The sequence below is a fragment of the Crocodylus siamensis genome, chromosome 8, assembly GCF_052110815.1.
Source record: "Crocodylus siamensis isolate JL-2025a chromosome 8, ASM5211081v1, whole genome shotgun sequence".
In the NCBI taxonomy this organism is placed as follows: domain Eukaryota; kingdom Metazoa; phylum Chordata; order Crocodylia; family Crocodylidae; genus Crocodylus; species Crocodylus siamensis.
The window spans coordinates 60,038,903-60,059,429 of NC_143402.1; the positions used below are offsets into that span (position 1 = coordinate 60,038,903).

Below are 20,527 nucleotides of genomic sequence, written 5' to 3' on the forward strand. Positions count from 1 at the left end.
CCCCCTTTCTCTGGAACAAAGACTTGAAATCTGGCAGAGGGGGCAAAGTCCCATGCTGCTGAAATGCTGCCAGAGCCCCTTGGGTCTGCAGGCTCAATCCGGTGGCTTCATGGGCGGATCTAGCCCGTAGACTGCAGCCTAGTGCAATGGAGAATGGCAGATACTATTCATCAGTGACTCCACTAGCTCAAGTGGCAGAGGTCTGTCCATCAGCTCTTAAAGCTCTATCCCTGCTGATGACCCTGGCAAAGTGTCATTGTGATGCCACAGATGGGATTTCCATTTTTAACTTGCTCTTCTGAAAATCTCCTGTCTGCTCACAAAATGCTACATTAAATGTCAAGGTTGCAAAGTCAAGCAACAGGGGTTCAGAACTGCCAAATTGAGGCTGCCCATTCAGCTGCAACTTCCCAGCCTTGTGCATATGCTTTCTGATTTGGTACTTAAACATAGTCATATATTTTAGGACCCCTGCCATGTTCAGTGTACAGGATGAATCTGTTCTAAGCATGAATTGGGGTGTGCAGGAGAGGAGGCTGCTGGCTCCCTGCCTTGTTTGTTGCAGAAAGTGTTTAATGAATGAGGCAGGAGACCACAGGGAGAGAAAAGGCAGTCTCATGGATAAGGGTGCTGCCTTATGCTGCCCAGAAAAACTGGGTTCTGTCCAAGATCCTACTTCAGAATTGGCAAGTCACTTAAACCAAATTTTAGAGGAGTTCACTATGCATGCTTCCTTTTCTGACTGCCCAGCTTGAGCATTTGGGGTGTGATATGCAGAAGTACTTCAATTGCAGCTATAACTGCAGGTAGAAAAAGTTGTGTTCTGATTTATTAAGTGCTACATAACACTAAGAAATCTGAGGTATTGGGTCCTAAGCATCTCAAATAGGGCATCCAAAAGTAAGAGACACTCCTGACCATAATCACTTCCTCTTTTGCCCTCCTAAAATGCAAATAATGTCCTCTACCTCACAGGCACACTGTGGGTATCAACAAAAATCTATGAAGTATCTGGGTACTTTTAATGATGAGAGTTCTAGACTAATTCTGTCTTCAGATTAGAGATTGAGTACTACAAAATAAATGAGGCCTAGGGCCATCCATTGAACAGTGAAGAGAAAGCTGACTATTGGATAGCTGCTCCTCAAGTGTACACTGCCTGTCCTGGAGGATACAGTGCAGGGCACTAGTCAAAGGAGGTAGAGTTGTGAGGGGTGGCTGTCTTGATCTGAAGATTGAGACATGTTCCCAAAAGGTACTGTCTTACAGTACCTGGGCATAGATATAGGGCTTGTTGAGACACAGTTCTCATGCTATGTTGACATGACCAGAATGGCGGCATGGTAGGGCTGGAGAACCTGCAGAACATTTCCCAGCAGACTGTGCATCTTTGCTAAGCTAGGCTGGACTGGAGTCTCGAGTCTTGCAGTCCTGCTGCCCTAGGAGGTGTGTGCCTTACTGGCAGTAAAGAAAGCCTGCAAGCAAACCTGAGTGCCACGTCTGCACCTTCTTGCCTGTGTAGGCATAATGCGGGTGGCTTTTAAATGTGCTGCTGAGCAAGGGGGAAATTGCATCAGTCTTGGGGTTTGGATTTAATATCTGCCTGTTACTTCTGGCTAATCTTTCTTTTAATCAATATCCTGTCTTGATAAGCAACAACAATACGGATACAAGGAAGATCCACAAGTTGTGAGTGGTGTTTAGGTCTTGGTGTCTGCACGCACGCATGCACAAATCCATTCTGCTTTGGACTAACTTTGGAGAGAGAGAGTGAACACTTTGATGTGTGGCTGCCTCTTAACCGTATAACAGTCTGAGGTATAATCTGGAATTAGAAAAAGAGAGAAATCCAGAAGCTTAAAGATCTGGAGATGTGAAGTCCTCCAAGCTCCCATGTGAAGAGCTCTGCATATGTGAACATCTTCCCAGCCTACTCCATGGTGTGTGTAGTGCAGCCCACTCAAAAGGGGGTTGGGAGCTGGGTTTTGGATTCAGTTCCAGCTTCAGCCACAGATTTCTTGCATGGCCTTGACCTCAAAGGGGCAGGAGGATTATTAAAGATAAATATTTAATGGTGGAAAGATAGGAATACTGCAGTTATAGGTGCAACAGGAATACCTTGTTGCTTAAGCCCTGGGAAGATTTTTAACATGCACTAGTTTTTCTGTGTGCCTAGAGACTGGGGCACAGTCCTGTTGCTTGGAGGGGGGGAGAGGAAAGACAACGGGTGGTTTTTAAGGACTCGTATATTAGACTAGGTCTGAATCAACCATAAATAGCACTTTAAACCTGAGTATCTCCTACCCCAGGAGCGTGCCCTGATCCACTAGGTCCTGGATGTTCTTCAGTGGTACTTTTTGCCTTTCCATGGAAAGGCAAAATCTCCTTTTTGTTCTGATATGGAAACAAATTGGACACGAAGGCCCCATTGTTTCAAGCACAGTATCCTTCCTAGGTCGCTCTGGTGAGGGTGGCCTATTCCATCCGTGGCTGCTAGACTTTCATGAAAGCTCATGGGTAGCCTGTGCCCGGCATGCTGTGCTCTGGAGTCTCGGAGGTCTGGTGTGGACCTTTTGATCTGAGGGACACCGCACACTTGAGGGACACAACACACTTCAGCTCAGTCCTGGATTTAGACCCAGGCTTTGGATCTGCTTCCTGTACACAAGAACTGACTAGTGGTAGTTGTGTAAGCAATCCGAGGAGGGATCCCATGGCTCTGCGCTAGTAGGCTGAGCTGGCCAGCTACTATGGGGAATAAGCGTTGCCACCATTTAGGGATGCTCTGGCAGCTGCACCCCCTTTGTGATCAGCATTGTCCACTGCCCACCCTACCCTACAAATGGCCTGTGTCTGTCCAGCATAGTTCAGCCCTGATTCACAAGGCACATGCACCACATTGCCAGAATACCTGCAGTAAAGATGGTGTGGGGGCCATTCCCAGCTCCAGTGCAGAAGGGCTGCAGCGGATGGAGATTAACGGTCTTTAAAAAGCAATATGCACATATTATACAGTCTTTAAATATGAGACTCGCATGTAGAATTACTTCTCTTCATGCTGTTGGAGTGAGCTAATGTAGTGGCTTTTTGATGTGTCAAAGGTACCTTCCCCTGATCAGCTGTAATTTTATCTCGGGCTCCTCTGTTCTATTGACTGCTTTGGGGGCAGCCAGCACCCACTCCAAGTAAAACAGTGAGTGTCACCATATGAACTGGAACAGGAAGCTGCTGAGCACAAATGGTTTGTCAGTATTAGATGAATGGGTGCGAGGAGAGGAATGGCTCTATAATGGGAGAAACAAGGAGGAGCTGGGGAGCTTTGGGCTCCTGTAACACAATGCTGCTTCTGGTCAGCACTGAAGCGTATAAGCAAAGAAGGATGCAGCAAGACTGCAAGCACCTTGCATGCAGGGGTTTTATACCTGGAGACAGAGCTGCTATTGACCTTCTCTTGCCATCAGTGGCATCTCCTTTCACCCTGAATGACAGTTTTTGAGGGATCGATTTAAGAAATTAAAGATGAATGTATTTGGAATATTTGGATTGTGTCATAAATGCCTTTGAGGTAGTGGAATGGAAAAAACAAATCTAAAGAACGATCAATATCTAGTGGCCTCTATACCAGGACCCCAATTCATGCTCTTATTTGAGCAAACCCAAGCAGCAGGGAGTCAATCCATAGGGAAGATTGTTCAGGCTCAGATCACTGTCCAGCTTGTGAAGCAATCCATCTTAATGGCAAAAAAAGGGAGGAAATAAGGGGTTAAGGGAGGGCTTGATGAAGCTGATACCAGAAAAGGAGTGGGGTTTTCCAGGTGAAATTCCCCGTGGGCTGGGGAGGCCCAGGACACCAGTCTGCAACTTGTGTTTGCTGGGCAGGTGTGTACAAGATCAGAGTGATTCCTATCAGCATGCAGAGCCAGCTGGCACGGCGGAGCCTCACTCCCACGCCAACTCCGGGGAGCTGCACTAACAAGCACGCTGGCTCTCAGTTGCACGCACCCCCTAGCACACCTACTTCAGGTCCCCCCTGGGCACCCCAGGACCTGTGTGCACACCATCACAATCAAGGCATGCCTGCATGCATCTTTCCTATGCCAAGTTCCAGACATCATTGTATTAGCAACTTACTGATTGCTTTGTTTTACTGGGGTCTCCAATGTATCTGGCCCAACAGACAGCTTGGAGCTGACCTACTCTTCCTGTGCTTTGGCTAGTGCATGATATCTGTGTCAAGTGCACCACTGCAAGCCCTGGGCTGGTTACAGTTAGAGCTGCCTTTGCCCAGTATAGCTTGTTCCCCTGGAAACACTGACTGCCTGATTTCCCTGCTATCCATACCTACAGCCGTATGGCAGTGCAGAAATGGAGGGGTTTGGGCCGAGTCTGTGCAAATACTCAGCACCTTCCCTCCCTGCCAGAATGGCATTGCTGGGGACTTGTCAAGGGGAGCTGGCTGTGATTTGAACCTTTAACCAAAGGTCTGGAACATCCCTAGCTGATCTCTGGCCTGTGCCTGAAGTCAGATAAATGAGCAAGAGGAGGGGAATGTAAGCATCAGTGGTCCCTGCCTGAGACCCAGTGGTGTGAGAACAGGTGACTGCAGAAGAGTAGTTAAGGGCCAGACTCCAGCACTTGGTACATTGGGTCCCGAGCACTTGTTTATACCTGTCCCTATTCAGGAAACCCCAGCAAGATGCTCTTTCAGCAATCCTCAAAATTCAGCAGGCCCAAAGGGGTGCACTGAACCTCGGAAAATATGCCCCTGACTCCCAGCAGTTCATCAGATCTGATGTGATTTTGACCTCCAGGACCATGTTTAAACCCCCATGTGCTCTATGGCTTGCTGAGCCTAAACCCCATGCCTTGACTGCAGCAGCTTTGTCTGTAATCAGGTTATGTAGGTTTCTGATGAAAGAAATCAGATAGTGGATACTAAAGGGGCTGTGCCGGTCTCGGGAGCTTTTCTTCTGTATAAAATTCAGTTTATTTTATACGGTTTCCACATTTGATGTGCACAGTGGACTTTGCACTGGCATCGTATAGTTTTGTCAGATAAATTGTATGAAGAGCTGGCAGGGTTAATAGATGGTTTGAAGGCGGGTGAGGCCCCTGAATAGGTTTGAGACAGTTTGAGATTACACATTAAACTTATACGTGGTATATAGCAAAGTAAAAGATCCAAAGCAAAAGAGTTAACACCGACATCATTAGCCTCCAGAGTCAATGACCCATTGGGACAAACAGGGAATTTGTCTCTCTAAGGCCTGTTGTGTCATTCGGGAGAGTGCCACTACACTGCTGTGTTGAGTGAGTAGATCCCAAAATATGTTTCAGAAATGTGAGAACTAGGTGCTGCTTTTTAAAATGAGAATTGAAGACTAGAAGTTGGTCAGGCAGCAAGAGGTGACTTCTGCTGCACATCTCATGGTCCCGGCTTTTCTCTCATCTCTAGTGAACCTGCACGCCACTGGTAGCCATGTGGAGGCAGGTTGAACTCAGTGCAGTGATCAAATGGAAAATATAGACAAACACTAGTATGAATTGACACAGATCTTTGCTACTTTTAACTTTGACGAGAAAGACCGTGTTGGCCTGATACTTTTGTCTCTGACTTCAGGGCAGGTTGTGACCCCTTTATGGCACTGTCAGTGAGACAGGGATGACGCTGTACCTGCAGTTAACAGCTCTGCTGCTGTTTCCTGCTGCGTGATGGAAGGGGGCACACAGTAGGCTGGGTGTGGGCATATAACTGTTTTAGCATCCAAATAAGTGGTAGGGGAGAAAGGGAAGCAATAGGCAAACGGAAACTGTATCCCTCTTCTGGCTACGTTACAGCACGGCAAGGTCTTTGGTGTTGTAATCCCAATCAGAAGGCCCTTTAACGGGCATTTGATCATGGAGTTGATGACATCAGTTGTGCTTTAGCACATAACGGGGAAGACCACGAGAAGATTGTCGTCTTCTTCCCTACTCTAGCACTCTTTTTTTTTTTTTTCTCTCTGTAACAGAACATTGCTCCCCAGTCTGGAATAAATGCGTGCACACAAAAATTGTTGATACACGGTTAAATGCAGCTATGCAGATTATTTCAGGAATCCTAAAAAGGACACCATTGCCATGGCTTCCAGTCCTAGTGATCATTGCTCCCTCACAGCTGTGCTCCCTCACAGCTCCATATGTGATGCTGCACATACGAGGGAATACCATAAAGCAATCAGTAACCTAAACATCCCAATCAACAAGGACATTACTACTCCACCACTGGATAGGCTCAAATCTAGAAAACCCCTTCTGGAAATATGCCACAAAGCTCTATGATGATGACTAGAGCACCAAAGAACAATAGAGAGAAGCCTGAGCAAATACTAACTTGCCACAGAAATACATTTTCAGTGACCCTACAATTCCCCAGTCATGCTATGACCTACTGAGAAAGATACAGTCCTCTCTGAATCACATTTGAACACTTCAGGGAAAATGTTGACTCCTGCTCCATAAACAGAGAATCAAAGGGAGTCCAGGTTGTCATTGTGGTGCGATTTTTTCAGAGGGTGCAAAGCATTGTGAACAATGCCCAATTAGATCATTTAATGGCAGTCTAAAATCACTCCATCCTGAAGCAGTTGAATGGATATTAAATTTAGATATTAATCTATGAATGTTGTAATCCTAAAATGTCATATGAAAGAAGAAGCATGGCAAGATGCATCACTGTGCCATTGCAGCTCACCAAAAGGCCCCCAGGCAGGCAACAGTGGATTTGCTGTGTTGTAATGTTTCTTATCAGGATCCCTCCTCTTGCTGCCTTGATCATAAATCCACGCATCCTGAGGATAGCTGGCAGCCACAAACTGTCAAATTCAGTATGCTGTGCTGCAGACGTGGGTGGCACATAGGGAAATGATCTGGCTGTTTATAGCCTCGCAGAGATATGAAAGCTGCTCAGTTTTCATCTGCTGCCTTCATTTGGTTAACACATGGATGGACGTTGACCTTGTCTTCTCTCACAGCTTGGTTCACTAGCCATGGGATGTCAGTTTTGCCTGCTCCCCCATCGTGATCCTTACAGCAGCCAAGATCTGACTCTCACCAGCGCTGTTCTTAACCCAGTAGCAAAGTTAACACCAGTGACCTGCTAATGATTTAGTGTTGCTTTTGGAGTTGCAAGCAGTGATGCCTGTCATCTACATTGGGTAGCTTTGCTCGAGTCAAATGACTATGACAGTCTGCCTTTTCAGGTCTGTTGGAGCTGGGGTGCCATGTGCCCAGAGAGGGCGTTAGCAGTCTGTCATCCTGCTGTTGCAGGTGGTGCCACAGTGGCATAGGTGGCAGGCTGTTTTGGGGTTGGATTAGGATGCAAAAGAAGCAATTGAAAACCCAGGTTTATTTTTATTTGTGCCTCTCTCAAGCCTGCAAGGAGAATCAGCTCTGGAATTTGGTAGGAGATTGGTAGGAAGCAGAAGTTAAAGGGAGTAAACCTGCTGTTTGGCAAGACTCTCCAGCTGTACTGCATTCATGTCGGCTGCAGGCTGGACTGATACTGGATGTTCATGGGAGCAGATGGGGAGAGAGCTGTTGAAACCATGGAGTGAAACCAGCAGTCACCAGCTGAATATCAGGAAGTACTCCTTAAAAGGTGACTTTTGTATACCGGGGAAGGGCTGAAAACTGAATGGCTTAGGTCTTTTCTATCCAAACTGGGATGGAGAGCACAATGAGTTGTGCATTGCTGGGTGCCTGCAGGGACAGAAATGGGGTGAGTTAAAAATGATGGTGTTCTCTAATACTGACCTCCATGATTCAGCCCACTGACATAGGAATTACAGGCCTTAGCAGGGCAGAAGCGTATCAATCCCTTTTAACATTTCCTCCTCTGTATGGTGCCTGGCTTGTATCTGTCCATGTTTGTTTATTCTGACTGTGGTTTCTTGTTTTATTTTAGGTCCTCCTTGACCTGTCCTCACTGTCTGAAGCAGAGCAACACCTTTGATCCCTTCCTGTGTGTGTCATTACCCATCCCCCTGCGCCAGACCAGGTATGTGAACACGGTGCCCCTCTGTGCTCTGCACTGGTACCCTTGTCCAATAAAAAACCTCCCTGTCTGAATCCCTCTTCTCTCTTCCTACTCCGTCATCTGATCCCTGCACAGCTCTAGGGCTCTGGCTGTCCTGGGAGTCTTGCAGAGTGTCACGCGAGTCCTGCTCAGGCCAGGTGTCCTATTGAATAAGATGGGGCTGTTTGTCAAAATGAATAAATAGGATTAAGTTGTATTACAGTACCTTATCCCCAGATGCCCAGGTTCAGATCTACCCCACCAATGATCTGTCACAGGTTTTTCATTTGACGTGCAGAAGCACCGTGAAACTTGCCAAAGCTGTGACCTGGGACTGGAATTGTGAGAATAGCTGATATAAAGGTTCACAAGCTGGGCTGTGCCTGGAAATCTGAGCTTGTGATAACAGGGGGGCTGATGGTTGGGATGGAGGAACATCAGTGGAGCTGCGTGTGGAGGCCAGAGCTGGAATAGCAGTTTGAGCTGTGGGTTGGATTGAAGAGCATTAGCAGAGCTGGTGTGGGATGGGGGGAGCATCTAGGCCTGGGATGGCTGTGGCTCAAGATGACACTGTCAGATGAAGTGTGTTGAATCCCATGACTGGAAGGCGCGGGAGTGTGCAATATCCTTTGGTAAAGCTGTAGAAGTGAGCCAGAGGGTCCAGGACTGGAACAGCAGAGGAGTGGTGTTGCTCATGCCTGAGGTGCACTGGTTTGGCTGCAGCTGTGTCGGGGAAGCGCTTGCAAGCCTGGCATCACCACACTGGACCTGCTTGTGCAGGCTTGGAGGGACACATGTTCCCCATGTGAGGGGCAGGGTTTGTTTGGCATTACCCATCCTGCTTTCTGGAGTAGCCAGGTCTGGGCACTGGAATGTGTCAGGGGAGTTCGTTAACCTGGGCTTCAGCCCGCCGCTTTGACTGGGGAGTGTGCGCTCCCAGTGTGGAGCTCTCAGCTTCTTCTCTAAGTTCAGCTGCTCCCTCTTGGTCCCTGGGCACTCCAGTAAATGAGCATTCCCTGGTGTAGGTAAAATCATGCAAACCTGCAGAGAAAGGTAGGGTAGAAAACGGAAGTTTCTATTTATATTGATGAGCAGCAAAATAGCCATTTTCCTACCAATCAATTTGTACTTTCCTCTGTGAACTGCCAGACATTTTCTACTTATCAGCTGTTCCCACACTGTCTGATTAGGATAAAGATTACAGGCTTCTCTGGGATCGCTGTTCTGGCCCCCAGATATTACTGGCGAGAGCTGTGTCCATCCACTTGACAGGATTTACTGTTCCAAAGAGAGCAATTCTCACACTTTGCTGTTAGCTCCTGCATTTATTATTTATTCCAATGTCAGCATTGAACTGATAGACTTGACTGGTAAGAATTTACTGCAGCAGAAGGTCCATTTGACAAGCATTTGCTCTGAACATGGCTCTGGGCTTCATTTTGATCCACAACTTGAATATGCTTTTAGTTCAAAAAAAAAACCAAAACCTGGAGGAAAAAAAAAACACCCAGCAAGAGGAAGATCTCTGCCCTGGCAGTCACAACTGCTGAGTTTTGCTGGCCTGGACGCATGGAGTGCTGCTCCCCTCAGCCCTGCAGAGTGAGCGGTAGCAAGGCGGTTCTGTTGTCCGTCCTTTCAACAGCACCTAGCACAACGATCCATGTCTGGAGCTCTTGGGTACAACTGTGGGACCAATGAATAATGCTGCCACTAATAATAAACCTGTTATTTCATCTGGGACTGGGAGAGCTATATGAGGCTGAAGAAATATTAAAAGAGGTGGAGTGCAAACTCTAGATGGCATTGGCATTTGAAGCAGTCTGTTGCTTTTACAAATGAGGGCTGTTGGAGTAGGGCACCCCACAGGACCATGTTAACAGAGTTGCTAGGGGCTCATTTCAGTTTTGCTGCTAGCTGGAGCAAAGAACAGTCCAGTGTTGTCCGTGTCCTTGGTTTTGCCTTGCTGCTAGGGGGGTGATCTGCCGAAGCCCTTCACTGGGTGCAGGTTACTGCTTCTTTGTGCTGGCTCAGCTGCAGTTTGACAGCTGTGTAGGCTGCATGCTGGGGCTTGGGGAGTCGTGTCCTTGCTCATTTGTGTGGGTCTGGGATGGAAAGCCCTTGGGTGAATATGGGAGCATGAGATGGAGGTGAAGCATACGGCTTCTCACAGCACCAGTGTGAAGCATCTGAGTTACGGCAGGGCAGATAAGTTAGGAGTGAGTTCTGCAGGCAGGAACCCAGTCCGGCTCTATGTGTTGCCTGTGCACTGCTGTGGGCATGGCACAGCTCCTGAAGTGGCTTCAGGGAGATAAGTGTATATCCAGAAGAGCAATTAGAGCTCCTGTCCTTCCCACAGGAAGACCAGCTGCTGATTTCCCATCATACAGGTGTATTTTCAGGCCAGAGGAATAGGGAGGTGATCCTGGCTGACCTCTTTTCTGTATGACGGTAACTGCTTTACTCCGTTACCTCTGTGCTGGGCCAGATCTTATCAGGTCAAAGCACATTTTTCAACAAGGTCTTCTCTCCTGAGGACCGTATGAGACAGAATCCATTCCTCCCCTGGGAAGTCATTTCAGGGGTCAGTTACCCTCCCCAATAAAAGCATGCACCTTTATTTCCAATTTGAGCAGTAAACTTGCTGACCCCTGACTTCCAAATCTCATGAGTCAAGCCTGAAAAATCAGGAGACTGACTTAAAACTTAATGACTTTTAAAAATATATGTTCTTCTCTACGTTTCCAAATCAGTAGGTCACACTCAGGTCACACTTTCATACCTTTCTACAAAGCCAGAGGGATTCAGAAGTTAATTGATTTCATGAAAGCAGAGACTTTTACATAATCACATGACTCCAAGCACTGGGGCTTTAAGAAAAAATGCTCATTATTGTAAGAGCTGATGGCTTCAATTCAGGAAGAAGTTAAAATCAATAAAATTTGAACTCCCCTTTGAGACTGATGTAAAATACAGACTCAGATCACTGTTTTAATGTCAGGTAGCTCAGTCTACTCTGAGGTTAAAAACGAGTACTGCTTACTTCCTTTGCCCCTGAGACGTATCATTTGTAGTAGAGTAATGTCTAAGTGCTTCTGATAGGATCAGTGCCCCAGGCTGCTAGACACTGCAGAGGCATGCAGGCAGAGGTAGCATCTGCCCCAAACAGCTCATATCTGAATAGGGAGGACAGGGAAAGGATGGGAAGAAGAAAAGAAGAACACGGACTTGTAAGTCACAACCAGTCAGTGGCAAAAAGAGTGGCCTATGTCCCAGCATAATGCCAGAAATCCACACTGCCTCTTAAACCTGGGTTCTTCCCTGCAGTTCATCACTGAACATTGTCTATGCTGGGCCTTGGGGCCTGCAAGGTATTTTGGAGGAAAATCCCAAGGTTTGGGGGCATTGCTTCACTTATCCATCCCACCTGGATGCACTGCAGTAGCTGTCTGAAGCTGCCCTAAAGTGTGGAGTTAAGACGGGGAGCCTTTAGGCCTGGCCTAGTGCCAGCACTAGTTTGGGGCAGGAAGGTGTCAGCTATCTGTGTTGTTAATGCTGTCTATGTGGCATCTACACAAGATCCCCAAGCCCAGGCATAACTGCTATTGGGCTGTCGGGCTTGGGGTATGTGTAGCAGACCTGCCTGTGTGAAACAGAGAGCTGAAATGATGAAACAAGGTGGAGCTAGCTCTCACTGGCTAATCCTGGTCCTGTTGCAGCTGACATCTCAAAGCAAGTTACTAGGAGAGTTATTGTCCAGTGAGTTTGGCATTTCCTTCCACTGCGTAATGTGTTACTATATACACTAAGCCACTGCCTGCCTATTCTGGGATTCTTTTTAAGACCCAGTCTCACCTGGTCTTTAATATACGGTTTGCTTCCCCTCAGTGTCATTTCTTTGTGCAGTAAATCTACCATGCTCTGCTGCACAGCTTGGCTTTTCTGAATTGATACTATCATTATTCCTCTGAGGGTTTTCATAGACAGGTTTATACAGTATTTAAATCTATCTGGCAGAATTCACCAGGTCTTGCCTAACCCTTGGTTTTGCACCAGTGTCACCGTGCTAAATGATTTGTTTCCTTGCCTGGTTCTTGACTGATAGTCTGGAGACTGACATTTTGGATGTAGGGGAAGGTCTTCCAATAGGGTCGGATTCTAGAGCGGAAAGATTTGCGCTCACGCCTGAAAGCGTGCTGTGCTATGGATGCAGTCTGGGGGGATTATCTAGGGACCTGTCACCAGTGTTGAGTCGGAAGCTAGGGCTCCAGTGGCAGCATGGCTGAGAGAGATCTTCTTGCCTGCCAGAGTACGATGGAGTCCTCATAGTGAGAGGGTTATCCAGTATGTCTACAGGACACAGGCTTTTGCCCAGCCATTTCCTTTCCTGGCTTCCAATCTGAGCTCAGAGCTGTTGTAGACCTGACACAATCCCTTATTTCGCTAGATGCAGCAGCCCAGTGGGCCAGATAATTAGCTGTTTGGACAGATGTACATGGTCCACCACTTTCTGAGTCCGACTGAAGTAGAAGCCCAAGATAAATACGGGTTCTGCTCTGTACCTAATTTCTCTTTTTCCGCAGGCCCTTGAAGGTCTGCATGAACCTGCTTCGTAAACTCTTCCTTCCCCACTCCTCAGCTCTGGGTCCTAATAGGTGCTCCCCTGCAGTTGTCAGTTGCTTCAGCTGCAGAGCATGGATATACCAGACAGACAGGTAGTCTCCAGGGTGATAACAGCTGCAGTTATCACTTCACTGGGGGGCACTGACCAAGGCACACTCACGTTAGTCAGCTTATAAACTAATTATGCATGTACACAGCCTGTCTTGGAGCCAGTATGTGAGGAGGACATGCTACACCTAGGAAATATGGTCTTATATAGGTCAGGACTTGTTTCTGCAAAGAGCCATTCAGGGATACCGTATTTTTTCACATGCCACATGTCCCTGAAAAAGATGTTCATCTTGTTCTTGGAAGATGGAATAAAGAAACAAAGATCTTGCTCTGAAAATATCACTAAGAACATTATTTTCATGGAGAAGGCGCAGACAGCTGTAGTAGGGATGGGACCAAAAACCTGTGGCTGCTCTGTTAACCTTGTTCCTGCAGAATGAAGCAGGCGCTGCTGTCTGAACCGAATTGTCTGGCTTCTCTTCTCAAGCGCAGCTGGGTGGGCATACAGCAGCACCTTCCAGGGCAGCTAAGGGTCCATCCAGCTTGAGAACAGGGGCCGGGTAGCTTGGTTTCAGCAGGATTGAGCCCTCTGCTCCCTGCAGTTCCTCATTTAAGAGATGCACGCACATTCCCGGCAGTTCTTTTTTGGAAGAAAGGTGCAAGTCGTATTTGAGTAAATACAGTATCAAGCCTTGAATAACTCCAGCTGTACACAAGACTTAAATATCTCAGCTCCCATCTGTATGGTGCAGATAATGGCACTGCCTAGCCTCACAGGGTGTTGAGGTCAGGTGGGTAACAGCAAGGAGACTGCCGCTCAGTCACCACAGTACTGAAGGCCAGAGAAATGCAACAGACAGCAGTACTTTGAATTGAACCCCAAAGGCAGCCAGTCTGGTGTGTGCCCTGGGGTGAGTGCATCAGCATTCTCTGCCCGGGAAGCCCCACTTCACTTTGACTGTTTCTGGTGAAGTTCAGCTCTGTATGAGCTTGTGAAGGTGTTGGGATGTGGCTGTCATGTTTCTGAACCCTCCTGCCCTCTGTAGCCCAACCTGCTCTCCCTGGAAGGTGAGCACAGCATAGGCAAGCTGGTTCTTCTGCTCCCTCTCCATCTAAAGGGGATGATATCATGGGGTCCTGCCAATGCAGTGTCTGGCTGGCAGACCAGTTGGCTCCAGTGCAGCAGAGCACTGCCATCTCGCTGGCCGCATTCAAGGCCCTGGCACCAGGGGCTGCCCCTGCTAGCCTGGCATTAGCTGCTGTCAGCCAGTGGACAATAAAGCTTGCTCATTCATTTTAAAGGTTAAAGAAGAATGGGGCTGGAGTGCACTGCAGGCACAGCAGCATCTGAGAGCTCAGTGAGGGAGGGGATGTTCTATTTTACTGTCAGCAGTCAAATGCCATGAGTGTCTCTGTACAATAATGCTATTGTCAGGCTGCCTGGCACCACTGCTAAATGAAATGTAAGTGCTGCAATTAGGGAAAGCATGATCTGGCAGCGGCTTTTCTCTGTCAGGCAAAGCTGAGCCTGTTGGCAGGGAGGGATGGATAATGCACAAAAGGAACCCATACTAGCCAAGAGTGAACAACAGCCCTCGTGGGATATATAGGTGATGCCACCTCCCAGCTGTTTGCAGTGTGGCTGAATGAGATTTCAGAACCCAAACTGCACCTTGACAACTCTGAGCATGGCACTGGCTATCAGAGAAGAGCTTCCCTAGTCTTTACATTGGAGTAAGGACCAAGCTAGGTCAGCACCAGTCTCTGCCAGGGTGGGCATCCATGGCTGTACTTTGGCTGGCACTCCTCATGGTAGGGTGTGACAATGGAGGATGGCTGGCTCTGAGTTTCTGGCTAAGCCCTAGCCTGGCTTTGTGGTCCGGCCAGGCCTTTCTTTTTGTGCGTATGTAGTTGTGAAGCCTCCAGCCAGTGCTCTCCTAGCACAGTAATTGGGATGCTCTGATATATTAAGAGACAGGATGTGACCGAAGGAGAGGGGACTCCCTGTATGGAATGATGATGCTTTCCTAATCTTTGCAGAGCCCCCCTGGGTCTTATACCCTGAATGCCAAGAGAATTGGGGGGGTGACAGTGCAGTCATTTTGGTGCCAGGGTCTGTATGGGATTCCTGATGGCATAGCAGCAAAGACTGCTCTTGCTTCCCTCTGCTCAGGGGAGCTGTATGGAGTACCTGGATTGATGTCAGACCATTGCTGCTTCCAGCATCAGCCACAGGTGAAACTCCATCCTCATGTTGCCCAGGTGTCACAGCTGTCCAGCTTGAAGTCACAGATGTGTACCTATTTCGTGCCCGTTCTTGATGTCTCAGTGTCTTGACATCACTGTGGTGGTGTTTGGTGCACTGACGGCTCCTCCCTAAGCCTGCCAGGAGATGTACTAGGTCAGTTCCTGCCTGGAGACGTTAATCAGCATGCAGTGCAAACAGAGCTACTTAGCAATATGAGTGAATGGCCAGCTGGGCAGGAAGAACCAGAAAAATAGCAGGGCTGAATTCCAGGCTGCTCTTTAAAGTTACAACTTTCTTCCAAAAACAGGTAATAAAGAAGGGGCTTGTAGGGACTTGCAGCCTCTGGCCTGTTTCAGGGCACTGCCTAGCTTCTAGGAAAGCAAATCTCACCTGTATGTAGGGCTCTGTAAGTATATTGCATCCTTAGACCTTGTGCTCGCTGCAGTACTCACAATTCACTCTTGGCGCAGCTCTGAAGGAAGTCTCCAGCCATCTTGGCGTCATTGACACTGACTGTTCTCCGTGGTGACAGATGACAGATCAAGTCCCTTCCAACCCTAATCTTCTATGATTCTGTGACACAAGCCATTATTTCCACCTCTTTCTGCCTCCTTTGAAAGCACAAAATTCCATTTCTTCTTGGGGCCCTGGAGTCCTGAAGCAATTTAATCAAAACCAAACTCTGCCCATTTAAAAAAAAAAAAAAAAAAATATTGGACATTATCAGGAAGTTGGAAAAGAAGAGGGCGAGATGCCTGAGAAGGGGCCACCACAGGAAATTCCCATCAGTGGCCTGAGACTTTCATAGTCAGATAATTGCAGCTTTCCCCTGCTGTGGTGCATAGTGGAACAGGGGAATTTCAGTTCCACCCAGTCGTGCACCTGTCACCTCTTCAACAAGTGTGGCATGCCTTGTTATTGGGAGCATGCCGTGTGCTTGGACATACCATGTTCAGATGTGTGCCCCCTTTCCTGGGGTATTTCTCTCCAGTTTCCACAGTGTTTTCCTCTAGCTGGATCCCCATGCCCTTTTTGCTCCAGTTCCCCTCCCATTCCGGTACCAGGCTGTCATTCCTTGTCTCCCAGTCATAGACAGGTCTGTTAGCTTATATACTCCCATTCCTGGACTGTCTGAATGATTTGCAATCTTTAACATGTTTGTGCTTATGCCGCTCCAGGCAGCAGTGTCCGCGTTCGGTGCCTTGTCAACCAGGGGCCCGATCCTGGCCAAACAAAGGCCTGAGGGATGCCTAGGTGACAGAGGAGGGATCTCTCTCTGCCTCTCCCTGCTCTGCCTCCACTGTTATTTATTGCCCTTGCTACTCAGCCATCGCTCCTGGGGGTTAGGGGCACATGCTGGCTAAGACTAGTGACCCAGTCCCCTCTGCACTGCTCTTTTTGCCGTTCCAGAAATGCTGCTGTTGTCCATCCCTGCTGTTTGGGATACAGTAAAAGGAAGCTTCCCTGAATTATTTGAAGTCATCCCAAGTCCCCCGGTATTACTCATGATGATGTTTAATTAACAGGCCATTTATATCACTGAAGATCTTGGCAACAGCCACTTTGGGATCTGTTAGTATCTAAACAAAGGCCCTGTTTACTCGCTCTGTGTTGCAAACCCAGTTGCTGGGTGAGAGGGACTCTGAAGTGAATCCAAGATGAAGACCCTAAACAGAGAGGTACCAGTAATAAACAGAGACATAATCGTACTTACCTCAGAGGCCTTGTCACTGAAGATCTCGGAGAGCTTTACACAGGTATGCAAGCATCACTCTCTCCATCTCTATCTCCAGGCAAAGAAAACTGAGGTAGGGGCAGGTTGGACTCTGGGGTGGGGAATATCTTTTTATAAGGCAGAATGGTACCTATAGCAGTGGAGCTCAGGCCTCAAGATGCTGCTGTGGTACAAGCAATAATAAAGCAATGCAGCTTGCGTGGGGCCACCAGCAAGCCAGTGTGTGGCTGACTCCCACGCAGTCCACCAAACAAGCTTGGCCAGGGTGCTGGGACTGCCAGTACCGCATTTGCAGTGAGGCAGCTCCTGGAAACAAGTCCTACTCTGCCCTTGAAAGTGCAGTTGGGCTCTTATGGCATGTCTTGACATCACCAGTTCTAGGCTGAGAAATTGAAAACATTCAAAAGCCAGGGAGCCCTCATCAAGTGCATCCTACTAGCCACTTTCCCTGAGTATCTCCCCCAAGGAGAGGAGCTGTTGTCTTGGCAGGGGTTGGTGGGATAATCTCCTCTGCCTCCCTGTTGTATTCTGACTGCCGGCATCCGTGTGATATGCAGGTCACCAAGACCACTTTAGACATCAGTGCATGCATAGCCGGTATGGATCCTGGTGCCCAAGGTAAGGCCCTTTTGTGACATGCTTGAAAGCAGGCATGCTGCTGTGTCCTGCACTAAGGTCCTGAGCCAACTTGCCAAAGTCAATGGAAAGATGCTGTTTGACCAGAATGAGTCCAGCTGCAGAGCACAAAGGAATACACTGCTTTTAGGAGCCAGGCTGGGGACGCTGGAGCCAGGAGCCTTTAAAGGAAAATGGAAAGTTTCCAGCAAAATAACAAGAAGAGCTCCCCACACCCGCCACCACATTGCATGCAACCCCTTTGTACCTTGCTGGCTGCAGGCTTCCTTGGTTCCCCCCTCTGGCACGGGGGAGAGGGAGGGCCCTGAAGACCCCACTGCTAGTAACAGCAGCAGCTGGGGCAGTGAGGGGAGCAGCACTCAGACCAGGAGCTTGGGGGCTGCAGGTTAACCCCTTGGGGGCTGGATATGGCTCTCAGATTGGTGGTTGAACAGTCCTTAGATGAAGCATACAAGAGCTAGGAGGGAAGAAAAAGACACAAAGACGTTAAGTGACTTGTTCTGAGTCAGCGGCAGAGCTGGGAAGGGAACCCAGCCGGGAGATGGTCGGACAATCATGCATACAGGATTTCCAGGCAAAAAACCTTTCTTAAGTATGGAAGCAAGAACTGAATCTCTGTGCAGAGCTGACCGTGGTGGCCAGATCTGAGAGCGCAAAGGTAAAACTTTTTCACTATCTGTTGAGGGGAAAGGACCAGAGTCAGAGAGACACTGCTGCTAGAATTAATGCCTAACACTGGACCAGCTGATAAGGATGTTTGAAGAGTAATGTAACTCCAGACACAGTGAGGTGTTCAGAGACTGAAATCATGCAACAGAAGAAGCAAAAGATGCTTGTGGTCTAAAGATTCTGGTATCTCTGTGCAATTTGGGGCCATTTAAGATTCCTTAGTTGGAGACAGCTTAATTTGTGGGACGTGTAATTACAGTTTTCTGGAGGGATTGTTGGGAGAAGTGGATCTAACTCTGGAGAAACACCTCCAAACAGAAAGGATATCTTAACTACCTAGGGAAAAGATCAAAAGAATGACAGCCACAGATGCAAAACAACTTCACAGGCTCTAGGCAAAAGAACCCAGGAAGCAGGACAGTAAGTGTGAGTTCAGGCATCGTGGTTCAGTGTACATATGTAAGGTGGAAGAAGAGTGCCAAGGCAATATGCCATGGTACAAGTGTGGGAAACAAAATCACGTTACCATATTGACCTGCATGCCACCCCCACCCCAAATAAGACATGCACTTTGTTTTGGGAAGGCTGAATTAAAAATTTCCAGGTTTATCTGCCACAGCGCAGACTCACTATAGCTGAATGCTAGCTGCATGGAGCAGGGGCAGAGCCAGCACAGTTGATCCCCATGCTGTTCGAAAAAACCCTAAATGTTTAACCTTGTCACAGATTCTGCCAAATTGCTAGTAGCTTTTGGCTGGAACTCTGTTCACTTCTATGGGACTCTGAGAGCCAGCGAGGAGATGTCTGGACCACAGGATGTGAGGAAAATACAGCAAGTTAAAAGGTGGGCCAGGGATCTTTCTCAGTTTTCTGACATCTGTCAGAAGCCTGTGAGCCCTTGAGCCAGTTATCGCATAATGCTGCATCCTGGGAATGATCAGGGCTCAAGAACTGGCATTCAAAGAGTAGAGCAAATCATAAAGTATGCACCAATCCTGACATCCTGCAGCCTAGTGGAGCAGCTGGGGCAACCGTAGAATCCTTCCTGTATAGACTAAGGGACAGCGTGGCTGCAAACCAGCAACCCCCAGATTTGCTAGTAGAGTCCTGACGAACGCAGACAGGGTATGCTCAGACAGGCATGAAGATCAGGGCTGTGCTCTTTGGCATGGAGCCGTTCCATCAGTTCACCTTTGGCACAAGGTGGCTGTGAGGTATGCTCATGAGCAGGGATCCTGGTTTTCTCTGATTTAAAAAAAAAAAAAATCCCAATTTTTGGTTAGAAAAATGTGGCTTTGGGGTTAATTTCTTTTATGATTTAAAGAGAGATATAGATAGTGGTGTTTTATTTTAATCATGGGGAAAATGCAGATTTGGGGTTACTATTTTTTTTTAACCAAAAATTGTTTGTTTGTTTTTTAAATTGGAGAAAACCAATACCCCATGCTCATGAACCATTAGAAAGCATTGTGAAAAAGTCAGTGCGCTCAGGTGATGACATGAAATCCCAGTATGACCCTGGGAAAAGGTCAGACCAGGCCAGCTCTAGACTTATAATGACAGGTGCTTTTTGGCCCCACCAGGTCCTCCTATAATTTCTGGGAGATGGACTGCATTCAGGACACCAAAATAGGAAGTCTGACCAGGAAACCAAAAAAGGTGTTTTGCTAGAGCATGTATGCCTGATGCAGTGTGCCTAAACAATAGGCCATGGTACCGAGTAGCAGAATCCAAATGGTTCAGTGCTGAATGTGAACTTGTGATGAGTTATTGTCCCTTGGAGACTCAACATTTTTTACCCTCTTGCTGCTATATATGCAAGGTTTTTGTTTTAAGGCTTCCTCAGAACCATTCAATATTGGCTGCAGCCCAGGCTGAGGATTATGACTGGGATATGCCGATGTCTGCTGGGACTTAAACCCAGAGGTTCACTCATGGATGGCTCTCTCTGGCATGTCCTTGAGTATAGACAGAAAACAACTATATTACCTCCTTTTGAGGATCTTGCAACCTAGAACAAGGACAGATTAATTTCATAGATTTCATAGACATTAGGGCTGGAAGGGACCTCGGGAGATCGAGTCCAGCCCCCTGCCCAAAGGGCAGGAAGTCAGCTGGGGTCATAGGATCCCAGCAAGATAAGCATCCAATTTACTCTTGAAGGTGTTCAATGTAGGTGCTTGAGCCACCTCCGCTGGCAGGCTGTTCCAGGCCTTGGGGGCTCGGACAGTAAAGAAATTCTTCCTTATGTCCAGCCTGAAATGGTCTTGCAGGAGTTTGTGACCGTTCGACCTCGTCATCCCTTGGGGCGCTCTGGTGAATTAAGTCTTTACTCTTTAAATAGGTAGAAGAGAGAAGTAGTTCATCCTGTTAGTCTGAAGTCAAGCAGACAGCGGGGCAGGGTGGTACCTCAGAGACTAATTGGTTTGGAGAGGCATAAGCTATTGTAGGTGACAGCCTACTTCATCAGAAGCATCTGGTAGGGATTTTGCCAGAAAGCTGACATGTTTCT

At 47.8% G+C, this 20,527-nt stretch overlaps 1 protein-coding gene across 1 annotated transcript in view; it reads left to right on the forward strand.

The window, feature by feature from the left end:
• USP43 (ubiquitin specific peptidase 43) overlaps nt 1-20,527 on the forward strand; it is a 195,554-nt gene that overhangs the window by 94,895 nt on the left and 80,132 nt on the right. The window contains exon 4 of the mRNA XM_090061053.1: nt 7,946-8,038. Within this exon, the coding sequence (XP_089917179.1) occupies nt 7,946-8,038 (93 nt within the window). The remainder of the gene's footprint in view (nt 1-7,945; nt 8,039-20,527) is intronic.